This window comes from Periplaneta americana, chromosome 15 (assembly GCF_040183065.1).
Source record: "Periplaneta americana isolate PAMFEO1 chromosome 15, P.americana_PAMFEO1_priV1, whole genome shotgun sequence".
Taxonomy (NCBI): domain Eukaryota; kingdom Metazoa; phylum Arthropoda; class Insecta; order Blattodea; family Blattidae; genus Periplaneta; species Periplaneta americana.
Window position 1 is genome coordinate 163,354,654 of NC_091131.1, and position 24,045 is coordinate 163,378,698.

Below are 24,045 nucleotides of genomic sequence, written 5' to 3' on the forward strand. Positions count from 1 at the left end.
GTTGTCTAGTGCCTTGCATCTGGCAATGAAGCCATTAGCAGTCGTGCTTTCCAATACTTTTGAACTGTAGTTTCTTCGATCTTAATGCTTCACAGACACAAAAATTGTTTGCATACATCAAAATATGGCATCAAGTCATACTTTTGGTTCGAGCCTCACAATTTAGAGAGAATGGAGCAGGAAACCGGAATTCACACAATACCTTTCAGCGAAATTTCTGTGAAGTCACCTGATGTTGCTCTCATGGATTTCTGCTTATTCGGACTCCTGAAAATGGCACTAAGAAACAGGGGTCCACGTATTATAGGTGGCTTATGGAAAGTCTGCAAGAGGCAGTAGACAGAAGTCTTCATGAGGGAAAATTAAGATGGAGCCAGAATGAAGGAACATAAAATAGAGCATGATCAGGGTGAAGACATAGCTTTCCTAATACTCAAGCGGAATTGACCTCATCAAAAATCGGAAACAACCCTCTGTAGTTTTATTAAGAAAGCATATGCAAAAAAAAAAAAAAAAAAAAAAAAGAAGGAAAAAGATTTTCTGCTAATTACATAAAATATTTTTAATGGTTTGAACTGTAGACCAGGACAATCATTTGCTGGAAAGTGCCCATGGATTACAGATACCTACATATCACTTATGAAAACTGCTGCTATATATTATTAGACATTTTTCGACTGATTATTTTGTAGGGACATATCAATCTTCTCAATGTATCCAGCTGTTTGCTGACAACATAAAGTCCACTATAGTCCACTGTAGTCTATTCAGTTGTTGTTTTTCACGAGAAATGAGAGATATTTTGATCGGTGTTCATTATAGATGCCAGTTGCTAGTAGCCAGAGTTGGGGTGTAGTCAATATATACTGCAGGGCTGTGTCTTCTGCAACTGGTACTGATGATTTTAATTTACTTCTTTTGTGGTTTATGGATGGACAGTATAGAAGAATGTGTTCCAGATCTTCATCATGATTATTACACCACAGACAAGTAGGATTATCAGAAATGTGAAATCGATGTAGGTACAATTGAGTGACAATGTGACCTGTTCTGGCTCTTGTTTAAAATGTTTGAACATGTCTGGGCAAGTTTTTGTACATTTCCAGGACATTTGGTTTCTTTTGTACAAACTGCAAAATTTTTCCTTTGTCAGAAGAGAGCCAATTGTTGATCCATAGGTTTGTAAAATGAGACTTTACTGAAGCAAAGGCACTGGATAGAGATATCACTTGAAGAGGTCTTGGTTGCAAATATGTTGCCTGTTTTGCAATATTATCGACTTTCTCGTTTCCAGGTATATACCACAATGACTAGGTATCCATTGAAATGTTGTTGTTGTTGTTTTCTAATGCCAGGCATTTGACAATGAAGTCAGTTGACCTCTTGCACTCCAATATTTTTCAAAGATATTATCATGACCAGCCACTGAAGCACAGATTTTGAGATGTTCCGAATCCATTTCTTGGTTTGAGTTGCACAATGGGCAGTTAGGGGACTGATATATTCCAATTCTATGCAGGTGTTTGGCCAAACAATCATGGCCTGTTGCCAATCTAAATGCAGCTACAGACGATTTTCGTGGTAAATCGGGAATTAACTGTGGATTTTGATGCAGAGAGTTCCATTTTTTCCCTTGGGATTGTGTTATTAAATTTTGTTTGTTGAAGTCTAAGTATGTAGATTTAATAAATCTTTTCACAGAGTAATACGTAGATTTAGTAACAGGTCTGTAAGTGGCAGTGCTGCCCTTCTTTGCTAAAGCATCCGCATTCTCGTTTCCCAGGATTCCACAATGGGATAGTATTCATTGGAATACAATTCTTTTATTGAGTGATTTTAATTGAGAGAGCATTTTAGTTATTTCTACTGTTTGAGTTGAAGGTGTGTGTTTAGAGACGATTGATACAATAGCTGCTTTGGAGTCTGACAATATAACTGCATTCCTAAATTTATTGATGTGGCATAGAAGATTCCTGAGACTTTCACTTATTGCAATGATTTCTCCATCAAAACCTGTTGTTCCATACCCAAGAGATCTATAAAGTGAGAAGAGACAGCACGTAACGCCTGCACCGGCACCTTGTTCTCTGGAGATCAAGGATCCATCGGTGTATAAATGAAGCCAGTTTTGTGGAGGGTACCTAATATTAATTGTCTCTAAAGACAATTGTTTCAATATTTCAGTGTTTACTTCTGATTTCAGTATTTCTTCTGTTAAATTTAGATTATATTCTATATTTAATAGAGTTAAAGGGTTTGGTTTAATTTGTAAGTTTTCTTTTAAATTCGGGATATTGATTTTCTGTTTTAATTCTTGAACAATGGATATGAAACTTTTTTGAGTTTTCAATCTACAGAGAGGACTGTATGAATGCCAATTGTTTCCTGGTAATCTGATAAGTTTTTCATATTGAATCAGTGCTTTTTCTTCTATTGTCATTTTGAAATGTTATTTCCTTTTGGATCTCCGGGTGGGGTCTGCACTGAGAGATGCCAAGAATCATTTAATATTTAATATTTAATATTGAAAAGAACCATATAATGTAGGAATATAATATATGTTGTATATTAAAATGTTACAAGAATTGTACATGAATGAAATAAACAACGCATTTATATATTACTACTCACCATTAGCATCAGTTGCAAATAGGCTACTGTGTTCACGTTTCTCATGTTAGCTATGGATGCTTTAACTTACGAAAATAAATGCAGTTAAGACCTTTTCATTAGTAGCAAAAAAAGTCAGTAAAATGAGTTTGTCCTTAGCAATTGAATTTCTAAGGTAAATTTTCACTTTTTGTAGAATTAGAAACAAGCGTTCTCTACTGGTACATACACATTATTCTTAGAAAAGTGTTCAAATTAGGATGATAGCAACATCTCCTCTACTTAAAATAAGTTTTCAGACGAATCATTCTCATTCGTTTACGAGCTCACAGAAATTACCGCGCTCTTCTACAAGTTTATTTTCCAGATCACTAGTCACCTTGTGAAGTCATTCTAGAATTTCAGTTCAAAATTTGGCAAGTTTTCCTGTTCCCAGTACTTTAAAATACGGATTCAAAAAATCTGCCTCTGCTCCAGTTTCTCGTTCGGATTATCTGCAATTTTAAGTGAAGCCTAAATTAATCTATGTAATATGTAAACATGTCCCGCGTCGTGCCGTCTCGGTCTAAAGCGCCTAGGACTTGCATTACGGAATGTGTGCTGGTTCGAGTCCTCATGGGGGAAGAAATTTTCTCATGAAATTTCAGCCATTGTATGGGACCAGTGCCCATCCAGCATCGTGATGCACTTGGGGAGCTATGATAGGTAGTGAAAATCCAGTTTTGCAAACCAGCTATAACGACTGGGGGGATCATTGTGTTAACCACACGATACCTCCATTCTGGTTGGATGATCGTCCACCTCTGCTTCGGCATGTGGACGTGAGGCCAGCAGCTGGCTGGTCAGTCTTGGCCCTGAAAAGGGCTGTAGCCCCATGGATGGAATATATGATTTCTTGTTTTTTAGTTAAATTAGCATAATTTTAAACATGAACATACAGTTTTATTGCAAATGGGTTTTAAGTTTTAAAAATTTTTAAATAATTCATATTGGTATTTGTAGATGACGAGATAATGATGTAGTTTGGAGTAATTTTTTCAACAAAATAATTTAGATATGCATTTTAACAAATAATTGAATTATGTAACCTGAAGTAGAACCTAGGTCAAAAATGTTACTCAGATATGTTACATTATACTTGTGTGACACTTTAAGTTTATTTATTTTCACATTTAGTTATCATTATGTTATTTTGTATTTCTGATATTGCCGAACTGACGAAAACGTTTGCAAATATATTTGTGTAATGTAAATAGCATGATGAAAAATGTTAATTACATTATTGTATAAGTCATATGGACTGTATTATTAATTTTTAAAAAAATATTGAATTTAAAAAAAAAAACATTAATGTTCGACATTCATATGCCTTTCTCACCATTTGGCTTGAGACAGTAGTTTGGAAAGTAATTTGAGGACAGTGTTGCTATTTTGCAAGGTTATCCACGGCTTCTTTTATAAGGGAGTGCAAAAAAAATAATTTTGAGATGTTTTATCTAAGAGTTTTCGCCATTATTATTATTATTATTATTATTATTATTATTATTATTATTATTATTATTATTATTATTATTATTATACATATACATATACATAATATTTTCCTTGGGTATTCTTATCCAATATCCATATATAGAAAGTCCTCCTCAGTGATGAATTCAGGGGGTGGCCCAGGGTAGAATTCCCTCCCCCTGAATTCCAAGATGTCCCCTCTCCTGGATTCCAGTATGTCTCCTCCCCTGGATTCCAGTATGTCCCCCCTTCCTCCGAGATTTCAGACTTTTTCTACAAAAAAAAAAATATAGAATGTGTACAGCGAAATGATCTATTTTTATTTTGCTCTCAATACCGAAGAAATAAAGATAAAGGAATTTTGTTCACAAATATATGTCTTAAGTATTAAGTATTAAGTTTGTAACAAAAAGCGCACACTGCCACATTAGCCCCTGCGTTGATACAAAGGATGTCTATGCAATGACTTCCACAATCCGAACATGGAGGAACATGATCAGAGAAGACTGTCACAAGAACGACCTACCTGGACATACTGCAGCTATAAGCCTTTCTCCAGGCTGTAGTTTCAACAAGATGGTGCTCCATCCCGCTACACACATTCCCAGGCCATTGGATAGAATGAGATGGAACCTTGAATTGAACTCCACGTTCTCCTGATATCAGGCTGCTGGATCCCCCCCCCCTCCCGTTTTTTTATGAAGGACAGGGTGTATACCACTAAAGTGCGGGACCTTCAAGACCTCCTTGCCCGGACTGTGGAAGCCATTGGTACCATCTTTCCGAGCATGTTGGAGCAGACCTGGATGGAAATCGAATACAGACTAGACATCCATCGTGCCACCAAAGGGGCTCACATGGAAGTTCGTGATTTCTTGTTACAAACTTAATCCCTCATACGACTTACGTGTATGAATAAAATTCCCTTACCTTTATTTTTTTGGCATTGGGAGCAAGATAAAAATAGGGCATTTCGGTGTAGACACCTTGTATAATTCATACAATATTATAAATTAATTTTATATCACTTTTCAGTAACTAAAATAAATTCTGATGTAGAGAGTTACAAGTAGTAGTCGTTTCCTTAAGGTTGGCGATGTGCCAGACGATCTTGATTGGATGAAGATTTCACTTAGGTTGAAACTGGTTTAAAAACTGGAATGAAGTGTACAATACAAGATAAAACATTATGAAATTACCAACTTCTTAAAAATGGGTTTTGGTTTGCCATTTCTTGAACCTGGCCATATTGACCAAGGAAAATAGAATAGAAGGGAGGGGCCATCACACCCCTCAGTTCTGCTCGTGATGTGATCTGCCATCAAGTCTGGGCCTTTAACATGCCTCGTACTATGGAAAGCAATGCACCGAAGATATTTATGACACTCATAAAAAGACCATTGTGATCCCAAACAATTTTTCAATTATTGTGGGCTCTTTAGACTTTGCTAAAACATTTATATGATGATATGAAAATAATACAGAATGACTCTCTAAGAAGAATATTATGTTATTTTGCTCACATTACATAGTTGACGATTTTCTTATTTTCTTCGCTGTTTTACGGCTAGTTGTAGACGATTTACTTTTCTGCCCTTGTCGACGTTTGTTGAGAGCTTTCATGATGATCGAGTTGTGGAGTATCATTCAATAACGAATGGATCTATAGGCCTAGTAGAGATATTTTCTTTTAGTATATTAGCAAATGTTTGTGCTAGGTTTTTGAACTTGTTTAATGTAGTCCCATGCTACTCCTCAAAACACTTTTCAAATTTGTAAACCACATGAAGCCAGTCAACAGAAGGACGAATATTTCTCTGTGAAACACACTGTAACCTGTCGAATTTCTTACTTTCACAGTTTTTTTCTTCACTATAGAAGAATTTGTTTGCAGAACACACACACAGATATTTCTTCTTCAATCTCTACCAAATATAACCGGCTAACATTCCAATCAATTCACTTTTTTCGTAATTATTTAAGTTACTTTAAGACTTCGATTTAACTGTCTTTGTTGCGTCCGTTGTTAATTGTACGTTTTTTTTGTTGATGTTTGATAATTCAGTGTTTCTTAGTGAGTGCAAAAGAGATTAATTTATAAAAATGCCTTGCAGTTCTGCATCAGCAACATGTAAAACAGAGGAATAAATTGTGGTGATAAAAACATAATTTACAATCGATTTACTTCCTATAGATACTTTAAGTAACTTCTTTTCAATTTTACTTTGCCAAGTTTGTAGTGCAGTTGTACAGTATTTCTTAGTGAGTGTAAAAAGGATTAATTTATAAATATTCCTTGCACTTGTGCAATAGCAACATGTAAAAACAGAGGGGAAAATTGTGATGATAAACCATAATTTACAATCGATATCCAAAGGCACAAGCTGTTCGTGAAAGGTGGATATATTTGCGTAATATAGCACATACTTTTAGACCTGAAATAACGCATATTTGTTCAATCATTTCTCTAATTCTGATTATCATCGCGATTTTAAAGCAGAATTATTAAGGTTACCACAAAAACTGAAACCTCATTTATTCTTACCTAGTAATACACAGTGTGATATCCAAAAGGACAAACGCGATGCAAGGTTTTATTTAAGCATAGGAAAAACTCTTATGTGAAGTTTTGAAGCCAGATACATCAAATACATGTAGTGAAAGTGAAAATACCGAAGAGAAGATAAATTAAAAAGTTATTAAAATTCGAGCAATGAACAATAAACTGCAAAAAGAACTACAAGTAGCAAATTACAAAATATTCCAGTTGGAACAAAACATTTCAGAACCTGAGAAATGACTTTCAAAATCTAAATAATTTCTTGTTAAATATGAACAACTCCTTTACCACAACTCGTGGCTCATGTTAAATTTTGGGATAGTATCAATATTTCAGTAGTTGTGACACTTCATGCAATTTCGAAAAGACGTTCAGAATATGTAAGGAATATTACCCCTTACCCAGTGCATGTACTTTACGTAAACGTCTTTCAACAACTGAGTGTCTGCCAGGCTTTAATTAAAATGGAGAAAAACATGTTCGACGAACATTAAAACCAAACGATGAAATATTTATTGAAGAAGAACTACGTATTTGCCTGTTGAATAGGTGGCTACCAAGAATACAATTATTATTTCAGAATATGTATGATAAGTCTTTCTCGTGTTAAATTTTAACGTACCTTGTTAACATGTTTTGACCTATTTTTGGTCATCTTCAGTTGTGTTAAATTTTAACGTACCTTGTTAACATGTTTCGACCTATTTTGGGTCATCTTCAATTGTGTAATCAAGATGTACAATTATTATGTTCCAAAAAAACAAGCATAAATTACACACAAACTGGCAGTGTCAACCAAATTATACTGTTGAAAAACTGTTAATTTTTTAATGAAAGTGAATCTTAAGAATTTATTTTTGTGGAAATTAGTGTATCTTACTTACAAATGGCTTTTAAAATAACCTGGAAGTTCATTGGCGCCCTTCCACCATCGGGTTCCTATCCTCAGCAAGATTAATCCAGTCCCTAGCATCATATCCCACCTCCCTCAAATCCATTTTAATATTATTCTCCCATCTACGTCTGGCCTCCCCAAAGGTCTTTTTCTCCTGCCTCCCAACTAGCACTCTATATGCATTTCTGGATTCACCCATATGTGCTACATGATTCCCGTATATTTTCCCCAATCTGTAATTCCCAGTGACAATTTATCCCAAAGATATTTTTCCTAAATTGCAATTTCCCAATTTTTAAACTGGCCACTTTTCCCAAAAGTCACTTGCATTTGCATTCCCAAAAAATTCAAACAACTTATAATTTTCCGAAATTGTTTACTTAGAAATGAAAGATGATCAGTCACAAACAGAAGTTGGGGCCAATGGATCTTAGGTAATGCAGAGTCCTGTTATCTTTTTTGTACTGAAAAAGTTGTCACCAGCTAGTGTATAACAGTTTGGGAATTCTCCTAAATCTTCTAAATTAATTGGTTCTGTAGGGAGTTCCCTTCTCCTAACATGGCATAAACATTTCTTCAGATTTTCTCGATCTGTAGCTGGCTTAAATTCCCGATTCAACTCTTAGAAGTTCTGTATGAAGAATTTGTACAGGAGGTATTTCTGGGTGTTCTGTTGCAATTATTTTCATCCGTTGAGCCACCAATTCTGCATTGACCTTTTCTTGGTTTGGAGCATGAGAATTTTTTTTAGTTGGTTATTTAACGACGCTGTATCAACTACGAGGTTATTTAGCATTGATGAGATTGGTGATAGCGAGATGGTATTTGGCGAGATGAAGCCGAGGATTCGCCAAAGATTATCTGGCATTCACCTTACGGTTGGGGAAAACCTCGGAAAAAAACCAACCAGGTAATCAGCCCACGCGGGGATCAAACCCGCACCTGAGCGCAACTTAGACCGGCAGGCAAGCGCCTTAACCGACTAAGCCGGTGACTGGAGCATGAGAATGAATACTTTCTTTCAAAATGGTAATTTGTTCTCCAACCCCATGTGTTATAGGTCAGCTTCTGTCAGATGTGTTTCCAATTCATTGTGGGTTAAAGCAAGGAGATGCACTATCACCTTTACTTTTTAACTTTGCTCTAGAGTATGCCATTAGGAAAGTCCAGGATAACAGGGAGGGTTTGGAATTGAACGGGTTACATCAGCTGCTTGTCTATGCAGATGACGTGAATATGTTAGGAGAAAATACACTAACTATTAGGGAAAACACGGGAATTTTACTTGAAGCAAGTGAAGAAATAGGTTTGGAAGTAAATCCCGAAAAGACAAAGTATATGATTATGTCTCGTGACCAGAATATTGTACGAAATGGAAATATAAAAATTGGAATTATATCTTTTGAAGAGGTGGAGAAGTTCAAATATCTTGGAGCAACAGTAACAAATATAAACGATACTCGTGAGGAAATTAAACACAGACTAAATATGGGAAATGCCTGTCATTATTCGGTTGAGAAGCTTTTATCATCCAGTCTGCTGTCAAAAAATCTGAAAGTTAGAATTTATAAAACAGTTATATTACCGGTTGTTCTTTATGGCTGTGAAACTTGGACTCTCACTTTGAGAGAGGAACATAGGTTAAGGGTGTTTGAGAATAAGGTGCTTAGGAAAATATTTGGGGCTAAGAGGGATGAAGTTACAGGAGAATGGAGAAAGTTACACAACGCAGAACTGCACGCATTGTATTCTTCTTCACCTGACATAATTAGGAACATTAAATCCAGACGTTTGAGATGAGCAGGGCATGTAGCACGTATGGGCGAATCCAGAAATGCATATAGAGTGTTAGTTGGAAGGCCAGAGGGAAAAAGATCTTTGGGGAGGCCGAGACATAGATGGGAAGATAATATTAAAATGGATTTGAGGGAGGTGGGATATGATGATAGAGAATGGATTAATCTTGCTCAGGATAGGGACCAATGGCTGGCTTATGTGAGGGCGACAATGAACCTCAGGGTTCCTTAAAAGCCAGTAAGTAAGTAACCCCTTGTGTAATTGAGTAGCTCTGCATTCCTTTCTTCGAGAGCAACAGCAGTAATCTTTGTCATTTATCGTGTCTCTTCCATAGTATACTGTATGTGTCCATTAAGTAGTAATTCTTTACTCCTGCAGGTGAAATTATAACCTATGCCAAAACTATACTGGAATTTCGTATTACATTATACCTAAATAACATTACCATGGATACTCACTGCAATATGTACTTGGAAAAAATGGATAATTTAACAGTGGGAATATTAGATTGGGAAAATTTCCCTTGGTACAAATATTGTGGGAGAAATGGTCATTGGTATAATGCATAACTGGGACTATCAGATTGGGAAAACTGTCTGGGAATGGTGCTATAGTTTGACAACATCAAGTGAAACCCTGAAAAACACGCCAACTTCTGGAATCTCTCTCTTTCTTTCTTCTCTCTCCCTCGCCCCACGTCATTCAGTCACCAATCACCACATAAATATCTGAGAGGGTGTGTGTGTGGGCATCGCGACCAATAGAAGAACCACTCTCCAGTATTACCACAACAATGGATTCTTCATTTTTGCTCGTCTGTTGGCTAGGAAGGTTCCATTATGCTAGCGTTGCAGGCAAATAATCAACCTATTAATATTTTTGTTAGCAGGTTTGACAAACTGTGAGTGGACCTGCATGTACAATACAACTGCTGATTGTGAGTTGTGTTCTGTCCATGCGTGCGTGTGTGTTTAAAGGTTCCTAAGCTACAGTATTACCAAATATTTAATTCACACCGATGGAGACAGGCAAGAATAAAGTTGTACATAGTGAAGGAAGAAGTATTGTTGCCAAGGTACTTTTTTGATGTTGAGAAGAACAGGAATTCATTTAATTTGCCACTGTGTCAAGCAACAAAATTAGCTGCAACAGCAACTGAAAAATCGGAATCATTCATTAAAAAAATTAGAAGAGAAACGAGAGTAGCCGACAGTAACCAAACCAAATTATCCACAATTGGTAAAAACCGAAAAGTGAGCAAAAAAATCATATTGGATGACATGGATAGGTGCATTATAAGGAGAAAAATGCGAGAGTACTGCACACTAAAAATGAAGTACCTACATTAAGGGGGGAGGATGGTATTTTTTAAACCTTTTTTCCTATTTGGTGTAAATTATTAATTTTTTGTATGTAGAGAGCTCATAGCTGTGGCAACTCAACCAAATAAAAATATTTTGAAAAAAAAAAAATTATTTGGGGGCCCAAATTTGAAAAAAATATACCCAATGCAGGATTGTACTAAAACCGATATATCTAAACTGTTTTTAAAGATAGATTCAAACAGTTTTTGTAATGTATTTGCAAAAGTATGTTCTACAAACTGTCTGTAACAGAATTTTGATATTAGTCCCTACGTTTGTAAAATAAACAATTAAAATTTAGTAACAATTTTCTGATTTCCTTTCTTGCAAACAAACGGACGTATTTTTAAAATGAAATCAATTAACAGAATTCTGTTACAGAGAAAAGTTTCCTAATAGTCTAAAGAATGTGTGTTCTAAATTCATGCATGTATCTTTAATAGTTCAGAAATTATATCCATTTTGTCTGGCAATGTAGCAAAAAAAATGAAGTTACTGGAAACCGATAAAAGCGGGCGTGTGATTTAAAAATCCATAGCGCAGGAAGTTTAAAAATGACGTCTCAACATCCGATAAGGGCACAAATACCCACAAAATGTTATGCAATGCATTCCACACATATCAAAGGGTGTTTTAAAGAAAAAAAAATTTTTTGAAAATTTAATTTACCAGAAACAACAATAAAAGTGGGCGAGTGATTTAAAAATCCATAATGCAGGAAGTTTAAAAATGGCGATCCACACATATCACAGAGTATTTTAAAGAATATTATTTTTTTTTAATTTAGTTATTTTTCATCAAAAATACCATCCTCTCCCCTTAATGTAGGAACTCCGCGCTACACTGCAAGATGAAATAGGTTATAAGGGTAGTCGTGAGCACCTACGATGAGTATGCATTCTATTGGCTTCATTCCGGTAAGAAGAACAGGTCATTAAATTTCTGAGCAGCTGTAATAATAATAATAATAATAATAATAATAATAATAATAATAATAATAATATGTATCCCTCTTATTAAATGTGGCAATTCATAGTGCTCTCTCCCTTCCTCCCATGCTTTCTCATTGCTCACCCCAAGACAGCCAGCGCTCATGTAGTAACTCGGTCAGGGTTTCAGTTCGATTTGTCAACCTATACATGCCCTGCCCATCTCAAACATCTGCATTTAATGTTCCTTATTATGTTAGGTGAAGAATGCAATGTATGCAGTTCTGTGTTGTGTAACATTCTCCATTCTTCTGTAACTTCATTCCTCTTAGTCCCAAATATTTTCATAAGCACCTTATTCTCGAACACCCTTAACCTTTGTACCTCTCTCAAAGTGAGAGTCCAAGTTTCACAACCATACAGAACAACCAGTACAACTGTTTTATAAATTTTATTCTAACTTTCTGCTTTTTCGAGAACAGACTGGATGATAAAAGCTTCTCAACCGAATAATAGCAGGCATTTCCCATATTTATTCTGCGTTAATTTCCTCTCGAGTGCCATTTATATTTGTTACTGTTGCTCTAAGATATTTGAATTTTCCCACAAGGATAAATTTCAAATTTTTATATTTCCATTTCGTACTCTGTTCTGGTCACGAGACATAATCGTATACTTCATTTTTTTTTTTAGGTTTATACTTCCAAACCTATCTCCTTACTTCAAGTAAAATTCCCGTGTTTTCCGTAATAGTTTGTGGATTTTCTCCTAACATATTCACGTCATTTGCATAAACAAGCAGCTAATGTAACCCATTCAATTCCAAGCCCTCTCTGTTTTCCTGCACTTTCCTAATGGCATATTCCAGAGCAGAGTTAAAAAGTAAAGGTGATAGTGCATCTCCTTGCTTTAGCCTGCAGTGAACTGGAAAAGTGTTACAGAAACGATTAGTATAACACTAGTTTTTTTTTTTTATATATTTACATAAAAACATTACAAATAATATAGTTTTTTAACCATTATGCTTGATATAAAATGAAAATCAATACAATTTTTATGAACATTATTAGTAAAATATATAGTAAATATAGTAAATATTGTTGTAATTCATTAATATGTCACATCAACGGACGTGTATATGCCACCAAACATCGTAATGATGAAGATTACATTGTTGTAACATTTTATTTAAAAAGTATGAATTGTTATTTGGCTCCCATACTGTTCATTATTTTTTTAAATTTTGACCTACAGCTATGAACATATTGTATTATGTCAGTCATCCAGATTTCCCCCAGGTTTAACCAAATATTTCAAGGATTACTCGAGACAAAGAAGGTTGGGAACCGTCACTCCAAAAAATCAGAAATAAATAATAATTCCTTCAATACCAATAAAGTGATAATATCATTTATAGTGTTTATAAATTTCTTATCTCCTTCCCCAATGCCTTCACTTTATATGCAGCAGGAGTGAGGAAGTGAACAAAAGAGTTGCAACTGGATATACCTTCGTTGTATAAGATGTACTCTTAACTTTAAGGCATTTTTAGAGGCAAAAAAATGTTCATATTACATATCGACAAATATGGTAATAATTATTTTTTCATCAGGTACATTTCCTCTGTACATTCATTAGTAATTTTTTTGCAGCAAAATAATTTATTTTATTTCTGCAACTTGGACTCGCTTTTATGGAATCACCATTCTTGTTTATTTGCCATAGAAATTAATAACAAAACACAATAATATTATAGTGGTTTTAATTTTCACTTTTATAACATTATACATCTTGATTACATCTTTATAATATTATTTACTACATAGAAACCCAAAAGCAATGCTTTATTTCCATCACATAGGAAAAGATCCTTGGGCTACCAAAGAAGAAAATTCCACAGATAGTAACAGTATATTTCTATTACAATAAAAAGTAATTAGAATAATAGTAGGTGCCAAATCTAGGGAGTCGTGTAGGACTATTTACAAAAAACTACAAATAATGTCCATGGCTTGTCAGTATATCTTTTCATTAATAATCTTCCTCGTATGTAATCGTGAAAACTTTGTAACTAATTCAACAGTTCATAGTATGAATACACGTCAAAAAAATGACTTTCATACTCCATCGGCAAGTCTATCATGCTATCAAAAAGGAGTGCGTTATATGGCAGTAAAAATTTTTAATAGCCTCCCTATCGATATAAAAAATGAAACTCAAAACATAAGATTATTTAGGGCCAAATTAAAGAAGTGCCTAATTTCTCACACCTTCTATTCTGTAGGTGAATTCATGACATTCAATAACACTTCATGAAATTGATACTAAAACTTTGTATTGTACTAGTAGACTATATTGTAAACCTCGTCTGTATATATTTCATCTAGACTGTGACTATAAATTAAGACTTTATAATAGTATTAAGTTTTTTGACTTGTTCCATATTCTAGCTGTAAGCAATGTATGAATACCATGGAATGTTAATAAATACAATGCAATACAAAGACATGAGCTGAAATTTCAACATTGAGGCTGTAACAGGCCATTGGATCTTAATGCGTAAATGGAAGAATGAATATGATATTTAACATTCATAATTTCTTACACTTTTTTTAGGAGTGATTAATTCTATACCTCAGAGTGAAATGGATGAAAGTCACAAAAACATAACTTTTCAGGAAAGCAAAAAAAAACCCAAAGCAAGTAAATGAAGAGCAATGGTCCTTTCATCCTTTGACATCTAAATTTAAAGAGAATACGGATTTTCTGCACGCCCATCTTTTTCCAGCTGATAGAGGAAGAAATTCTGATCAAAGTGATGTGCTTATTGGACTTCCATGCTTTTCACTGTGAGGTACAGAATTTAACTTTGGGAGGTTTAAACAAAACATGATGTACAACACAAATTTTTTTAAGGGAAAAAATGTAAATAATAAAAATTCGTTTCCTCTGTACCAAGTGACACTGGTCTATAGTCTCTTAGCCTCTAATGTTGAGCTAGCCTTTCCGAATAGTTTACAATTCATGTTGAGAAATAGTCAGCTAAGCCTCTTGTTAATAACATATATCAAAATATAATTAATTACGGTATTTATTCCGTCTTATGGCTTAAGCATTGATTACATATGAAAGAAAACACTGATGTGTTACATCTTATTTAGTCTTAATACTAACATTTTCGCCCTTTGTAGGGCATCTTCAGGTACGAGATACAACAGATATCATCTAAAATCAATTACAAAAACTTTGATTTACATTTGGAAATGACGTAACTAGAGTAAAAATATGACATAGTGACGATATTAATCATCCAAAACAACATTAAAAAGATCATGTCAAATATTAAAAACAAATTAAAACGACGTAAGTTTGCATAGCTGTGAAGTAATACTGAATACGTGATGTTGGCATACAAAGTAGATCTCAATACATTTGTGTCCTAAATATATTGTACTGTTGCCAATAACTTGTTAAAAGTGAATAGAGAAGCATACAGAGAGTAGAAATCAATGTGCTGATCATAGTAAACCTGATATTATTAAATCTAGAGTCGTAAAAGCAAATATGACTGATTTCGTTGGAACGAGTAAAATTCTTGTTAAGTGTTCTGTGCTCTCCTATCATAGGTATATGTTTGTTTTTCAGAGTGGAGAGCACAGAACACTTAATAAGAATTTTACTCGCTCCAAAGAAATCAGTCATATTTACTTTTATGACTCTACATTTAATAATATCAGGTTTTTATATTTCTGGTAATTTATTGATTTCACTATAATCAGCACATTGATTTCTATTCCTTGTATGCTTCTCTATTCACTTTTAACAAGTTATTGGCAACAGTACAATATATTTAGGACACCAATGTATTGAGATGTACTTTGTATGCCAACATTGTGTATTCAGTATTACTTCACAGCTATGCAAACTTACGTCGTTTTAATTTGTTTTTAATATTTGACATGATCTTTTTAATGTTGTTTTGGATGATTAATATTGTCACTATGTCATATTTTTACTCTAGTTATGTCATTTCCAAATGTAAAGCAAAGTTTTTGTAATTGATTTTAGATGATATCTGTTGTATCTCGTACCTGAAGATGCCCTACAAAGGGTGAAAACGTTAGTATTAAGACTAAATAAGATGTAACACATCAGTGTTTTCTTTCATATTTAATCAATGCTTAAGCCATAAGACGGAATAAATACCGTAATTAATATATTTTGATATATGTTATTTCCGAATAGTGTTCAGGATAAAACAAAACATTTCTTTAAGTCTTTTTCCAAATCGATATTATATTGTTCAATGCATTTAATGGAAATGTATTTTTGAATTGTTGACATTTACAGGTGGGAGTGCCATGTATGTGGAGAAGTTTGTAGGAATTGGAACTCACTGTCTGTGCATTGTAGAAGAATGCACGAAGAAGCAGCACATGTGGTTTGTCTCTGTGCGAAAGTTCTTGCAAGTCGAGCATCCATTATCAAACATCGTCTTAAGCATACGAATACATATAAATATCGGTAAGTAGATATGTGTGCTTGCAACTCCAGAGCATTCAGGGCCATCAGAGTATGGTTGCTTAGTGAGAATGTTCAGACATAATTGCAATTGCAAAGTGAAATAGACACTGAGAGGCACTGAGTCATGCCAGTCAGTTTAGTTTTGTTAGTGAGTTGACATGTTATTCAGACCTGTGTTAAAATTCTTATCATTATGCATTTGATTTATAATTTCTTAGTGAGTTGATGTGTTATTCAGTTCTATGTTAAAAATTTTCTGTGTATGTAAGTTATATTTTTCGTTGTTGTACCACAACATAAGTATAGTGTAGAACACAGAGTTTTTATATACGATAAATATGTAAAAACGAAATGGTGCGGAAGAATGGTAAGGTAATTCACTAGAAAATATTCTGACAGTCTTAGTTCAGGTAGGGAAAGTGTTAAACTTGTTAAAATGTTATGACAAACAGGTTGGAAAGTATGAGACTGCTCCTTTTGTACAGTTTGTCAGTTCGCGCACTGAAGTTACTCTCCCCCCCCCCCCCCCCAAGCACACTATTTCTCCTGCCATGTCTAGAGCCTCTTGCTTTGCTAATTTCTCAGCCATTTGATTTCCGTGTATTCCAATGTGAGCCTTGACTCATCTGAGATGAACTGTCCATTGTTGTTTTTTAATAACATTATTAGACTTGTGATCTTGTCTATTATCAGATAGTGCTTGAAATTGTTGTTAATTGATTCTATTGTCATTTTACTACCTGTGAAAATGGCAAGTTTCTTAAAGAGTTTTTGAAATAATGTGTTTAATCTGTAACTACAGTCAAGTGTATTGATATTAGTATCTCTTTGTTGTTACCTATTGCTTTAAAAAGAATGTGTTTAACTTGTAATTTTAAGTCAATTTTTCTACTATTCCTTTACTGTTTACATTTGTTTTTAAATCTTTTGTATTGCCCCTACTATTATATATTGCCCTCAAGAATTTCGTTATTCGTTAGTTATAAGTCATTACTTGTGTTATTATTTTAATCATTGTACTTGTTCCTGAATCACGTATGATGGAACTTGTAACCGTAAATCATTGCTTGTAATATCCCTTTATTACTCTTAACTGTTCCATTGTTCATGAATTAACTATTAATTTGAAAGTGAAAGTCAAACTTTGTTATATTAATGTACTATTTATACAAGGTGCTGAGGAGAGTGCATTTTCAAAAGTATACTATCGAAAGTCAAACGGTTTTCGTACTATTGAGCGACAAATTTAGCGTATTTGATAAAAACAAGCCTCTTTCAGCACTCAGAACTCTGGAACCATTTACTGCAGAACATTGAACGAGAGCTCATTTTGAAGCTGACAGTTGGTAGGTTATGATAAGAAGTAATCCTTATTTTTGTTGTATACAGAGAGACAGATAATCTGATTTTACTTACTTTTAGGCTTTTTACCCATTTGTAAAAATGTAAAAAATATTGAGAAAAAACCTTGCATTATTAAGAAGGATTCGGCATTGTTTGCTTAGTGGCTCGGCAATAAGTTTCGAGGGTATTAAATAGATTATTTTCACATGCCTACACTTGAACGGCGCAGTACCACACGCACTGGCCAAGAGCTGAAGATAAGCGAGCGTTGGGCGTCATTTTACTCCTGTATTTATGAAAACTTGTGATAAAGCTAGCCCAGCTATGCGCTACTAGACGAAACATCACGTTTTTATGTCTCCTGGCCTTGCTTGTCTCGGCTAGCTCCCACCTCACAGTCAGCTGGTTAGTTCACGCGCGTACTATTTATTTTCTTTATTTGATATTTTCAATACTTTCTTATCAACAGTGCACCAGTAAAAAATATGTGTATTTGTACTTTCAATGCGAAATCTAACCATATATTTTTCGTGGGCAAAAGCATCTTAATGAAGAAAAATCTAAATTTGTCCATTTCCGTAAAAAGTAAGAAAAACTGTTTACGTGTCAATATAAACTTTAATTTCTCAGCATCAAAATAAACCATGATTTTGATCATTGGGTGAAAGGGTTTCGGAGCCACAACAGTTTAAAGTTGCTAATTTTATGAAAATACCATAAATTTAAATATTTTTAATTTAAACACTATGAAGTTCTGATGCCTCAAACTTTGCACAAAGCATTGTATTACAGTTGTCAACGGACAGAAAAAGTTTCATTGTATTTAGAAATTGCAAGGTCAATTTCTCTATATTTCGGTCGATTTGAGATGGAATAGCCCATACACAACACTAGTGTCACTTGCACTGTTGGCTAGGACGCACATGATATCAGTAAAACATGAATGAAATTAATATCGAAGAATACAGTGATGCTGTTTCACAGTCTCAAAGAGGACGTAGGAGAATAAGAAATGAGTTTGACTGGCTAAGTATGCAAGAAACAGTTCAGTTTCAGATGCAAGAAGGGAACCTTTCATAATCTGTTCTCATAAAGAAATACATGCAAACCACAGCAAGATCTTACAGAGTTCACATGAAGTCCAGAGCAACGGCGGCCACTGAAAGCCATATTCGACATCAAAACAATCACGAGATTCTCGCTAGAAACTGCCATGATACTATTCGACACGAAAATAGCGCCCATTGCCACATATGGACTGGACATCATATGGAAGAAACTGAGCCTGACGGACCTAAGGGTACTAGAAGCAGTCAAGTTGTGTTTCCGGAAAGCTACCTTGAGAATCTCGAAACGCACAAAATCCAAGCTAGCCTACGAACTTGCCAAGGAGACATTCTTCATTGAAGACCTGCGGATAAAGCATGGATACTATCCACAGATGCCTGGGAAAAACTACTGCAGGACAGTGAGGAAGAGGAAAGAAATCTGGACAGATTTTTACTCAACGGAGACCATGATAAATAGGACATGGACAGACACCAAACAGGATCTTCAACACTTTGCCGACTCGATGGCGGTACATGGGTACCACCATAAACTCTCTCCTATATCGAATTATGCACACTTCATCCCCCTATTATTTATTCACTCGTTTTCATACTCTTTCTCGCTATCATGATATTAATACTTGATCACAACGCAATAACACGCTAGAAATTCCACTTAACACATCATCTCTGTATTCCTCATCTTTCACTGTTGCTAGCTCTCGTCACTGGAACTCTCTGCCGCCTGAAGTCAAGGGCTGCCTAACATTGAAATCTTTCAAATCCAAGTTAGAAAATTATCTTATGACGAGTTGCCAAACTAACTTTCTATTATGACAAGTGTTGTATTGCATGTTTCCACGTATTCACATTTTTTTTTTTATGTTCTAGTGATATTTAACTTATTTTATATTTTTGTTTTCATATTTTCCGATAACGATATATCTCTAGTGTGATAAGTTGAGCTATATATAATCATAATTTTCCTTACTGTGTGTACTTAAAAATATTGCATTCATTGTATGCTTTGTACTGCACTATTTTATTACTACTATTAGTATTATTATTACTATTAGGCCTGTTATTATTATTATTATTGTTATTATTATTATCATTATTATTTTTACTATTCTTATTTATTATTATTATTATTATTATTATTATTATTATTATCAATAATTGTCTTATTTTTTTATACTTTGTATGCCTGCTGTTCACATTTTATTATGCTTTTTTCTTTCTTTCTCTATGTTATATATTATGTCTGATTTCTTCTTACTTGTTGTTTACATTTTATTATCATTATCTTGTTCAGTTTTGTGTGTAAAATTGTAGTGTACTTTGTAAATTTGTAGTGTTTTTGTAACGCAGTTTTTACTCCTGGTTGAGTGTTAGAGAAGGCCGTATGGCCTTAACTCTGCCAGGTTAAATAAATCATTATTATTATTATTATTATTATTATTATTATTATTATTATTATTATTATTATTATTATTATAAACTGTGCAAAAGCGAGTACTTCCATGACCCAGACGAAACCTGTGTGTGCAACCTGTTCAACAGTGTAGCCAATATCACGTAACCACATGTAAAAACTGGGCAACATCTATTGTGAACTTTCGTGAAAGTGAGAAGTGACAGTTCACCTAACGAACAAACTGTGTGAACAACACCATGCACAACTTGTGTGATCTATCTTTATTATTATAAAGAAATATATTATTGTAATGCTAGTAATGTGACAAATGATGACGTGAAATATTTTAAAAATAATTCTACAGATAAAACAGTGTCTGAACAGGATAACTGCTGTACTTGAGTAAGTTTGTGTCCTGCTGAAAATAAGACAAAACCTAGAAACGAGAAACCAAAAACTCGTATTGCAGTTAAAAATTCTGTTCGAAAGGTTAGTGGCCTACTTTTTACTGTCTGCATTAAAATATTCTTACTGATCACATAAGTCAGATGGAGAAGAATGAATGCATTATGTACAGTATGTATTTTATTTATCAACCAGAAAGAAAAGGACAGGCAAACTGCAAGGGATGTGCACATCTCAGATTTGATCATTTCATTTATTTCGAAACTTAAATTTCCGGAGAGCCATAATGAAAGGGGAAAACTGTGCAAGAAGCTCTCTTCCTCCCCTCCCCCAAGTTCAGTGTTAAGAAACTATGGCTTATGTGGAAATGTGAAACGAACAATTCAGGAAATAAAATTTGCTCCTACTCACAATATTTAAGCAGTTTCGCTCACGTTTTAATTTATCCTTTGCAAGCCCATATATACCTCTGTTTGTAAGTTTATTTTCCAGGGTTTCTTAAGTCTTGACTTAAATCCGTTTGGTAATCATTAAGTTCGTTAAATCTGTGTAACAAGCAGAGTGACTCTAAATACTTCAGAGAAGTGTCAAAATAAATTCAATTACCTAATAAAATAATAAATGCAGGCACTAGAGGCATCAAATTTGTTTTACCAGTTTTTGTCATTTTTTCTCATAATTTGTCATTTTTACTTAGGCTAGTTTGGAATATACCTCTCCAATTTAAATACTTTAATATTGTCTATTACAAGACACGAATTTAATTTAGAAACCCATGTAGCTTTCATTGATTTTGTGAAAGCTTTTGATAAAGTCCAAAGCGACCTTTTATTCGACATATTACAAGATAAAAATATTCCAAATTTGCTATTACAAAATATAATAGAAATCTACACAGACAGCAAAATAAGTGTCAAAATAAATAACTGTATATCCGAAAGAAAATTAATTAATAATGGAGTTCGACAAGGTTGTCCACTATCATCAACTTTATTTAATATTTATGTAAATAAAATTATTTTAAAATGGAACGAAATCTACACATCAGGACTCAAAATAACTAGTGCTCTAACATTAAATACCTCACTCTATGCCGACGATCAAGTCATAATTTCCAATTCAGAGGATAATTTACAAAGAGTATTATATACATTAAATAAAATATTAGGCCTAAAAGATTTTGGGATGGAAATTTCAGCACAAAAATCAAAAGTAATGGCATTTTTAGGACAAGACCCAGTCAGAAGTAAGATAATACACAATAACCATTGCCTCGAACAAGTGCAAAATTTCAACTATCTGGGTTGTGAAATATCTTATCAAAATGAAAAAGATGTGAACAAGAAAATTACCAAATTTACACAAATTCTAGGAATAATAAACAATACATTAAAAGCTAAATTAGTACAAAAATCTACAAGAATAACAATATATAATACACTAGCATTACGCTCCCTTTTATATGGAAGCGAGATTTGGACATTAAAAAAAAATACATGAACACAATCAAAGCAACGGAAATGAAATTTTTCAGGAGGACAGCAGGATATACTCTTTTAGACCGAAAAAGGAATGAAGAAATTTTAGAACAATTAGAAGTAGAGTCATGGCCGGTTTCACCAACCTTCGTTATCATTATAACGTCTCGTTAAATAATTTAATGACACGTTAGTCAGTTTTTGTGTTTCACCAAGTATCATTATTGCTAACGCATCTTTAAATTCATCGTTAATTTATTAGGACCTATTCGTCGCGTTAAAACAGTAACGATGCGTTAAGAAGTCAACAACATGGCGGACGTAATTATTCGATGATGAAGTTCTTTATTTAGAACTTCAACATAACGACGAACTTATATGTTGTAATAACACTCGGAATAATCATTTTGAAGATTTAAGTGATAAAGAATTCCACGAAAGCTACACATTAAGGAAATAAGTAGTAAGAATGATTCTAAAAGAAACTGAATACCAGTATACTGTATAGGTTAGAATACGACAGATAGAAATCACCCACTTAACGCCTCTTCAACAGATTCTTCTCGTTTTAAAATAATGTTGCGGGAAGTTTTGAAATAGTAATTGATGATATGAACGGGGTATCAAAAGCTGTATTGTCTAGATATGTGAATAAATTATCAGACGTACTACCAACATTACAATAGTCATTATTTCTATAGGCCTAATAAGCTTACAGCTAAATTTTATGTTGTCATAGACAACATAGATTGTGTACATGTTCCAATCGTATATCCTAGCAGTAATATAGCCAAAAGATTCTGCAATAGAAGATCCTATTTTTCCTTCAATATGCAAACAATTTCATAGGCCTATGTAACGCTCCGCATAGAAAAATTGTGGCTAAACTAGCGCTGAGGTAGTTTCCTTCGTACTCTGCTTATACACCTTGCACATACGAATCTGTGACAGGTTATGTTTGATTAGTTTAATTTTTTGTTATGCCTTGCATATACGATCAACTGCATTACCACAAAAAAATCCCTTATAACTTCAACGATTTTCACTTTTACCTCAGAACTACCTCAGCGCTAGTTTATTGAAATTGTAATAGGTTAGAATACGACAGATAGGAATCACCCACTTAACGCCTCTCCAACAGATTCTTCTCGGTTTAAGATAATGTTACGGTCTACACGGATAGCACAACATTCCAAAGGAGGATGCCTTTTAAATGAAAAGGGTGCAAAGAGATTTTCTTTTAGGAGACAATGGATACCCCTTAAAATCCAATTTAATGACATCTCTCCTGAATCCTGCCACACAAGCATGGCAAAATTGTTACAGGGTACTAATAAATCTGCATGAAATACAGTGGAAAAGTAGTATGCAATTTATGGAAGAGGCGATTTCCCGTCCTAAATTTAGGCCTAATATAACTGCTTAGAATGCTTTGTATATAATTAATTGTGGCATCAATTTTTAAGCTGTCGACCTTGTAGTCAACTAAATTTTCTCAGATTTCCTTTAGAAGCTACAATTTAACTGCTCTACATTCCTATTATTTACATTTGGAAGCAGCTGTCTTTTTTTTTTAATTGCGGTATGACAACATACTGTATTTAGGAAGATGTTCTTAAAATTACTGCCTCTTACCCGTTTGCCTATGATTGTTTCTTCATGCCAAACAAAGTCAGCCATGATCATATGTAACCAATGAAATTCGCGATTTCGAAGCCATGGTCGTATGAAAAACAAAACATGCAAGATACAAGTACAAAATCCCCTCGTTAGTAAATGCCTGTTAATTTTAAAGATACGAGGCTTGGTGAAATAGTCAACTTTTAAAGATTCCGTTAAAATTAAACGATCCATTTGTTGACAAGTCATTTGTGCTGATTTAAAGAAGCTTGGTGAAACCGGCCATCAGTAGAAGAAAAAATCAACAGATACAAATTAAATTGGCTAGATCATGTAAGAAGAATGGAAAATTCAACAATCCCAAAAATTATGATGCAATATAAACCTAGAGGACATCATCGACCAGGAAGACCTTTTAGAAGACTGCTAGATGGGGCTGAAACAGGTCTACAGAGGCCTAATTCGTGAAGGATGATGATGATGATGATGATGATGATGATGATGATGATGATGATGATGATGATGATGACAAGAGACGAAG

The 24,045-nt window shown here is 34.1% G+C and overlaps 1 protein-coding gene across 1 annotated transcript in view; it reads left to right on the forward strand.

Annotated features, from left to right (window-relative positions):
- Window positions 1-24,045, forward strand: part of LOC138715490 (uncharacterized) — a 108,275-nt gene that overhangs the window by 59,589 nt on the left and 24,641 nt on the right. The window contains exon 5 of the mRNA XM_069848458.1: window positions 16,018-16,191. Within this exon, the coding sequence (XP_069704559.1) occupies window positions 16,018-16,191 (174 nt within the window). The remainder of the gene's footprint in view (window positions 1-16,017; window positions 16,192-24,045) is intronic.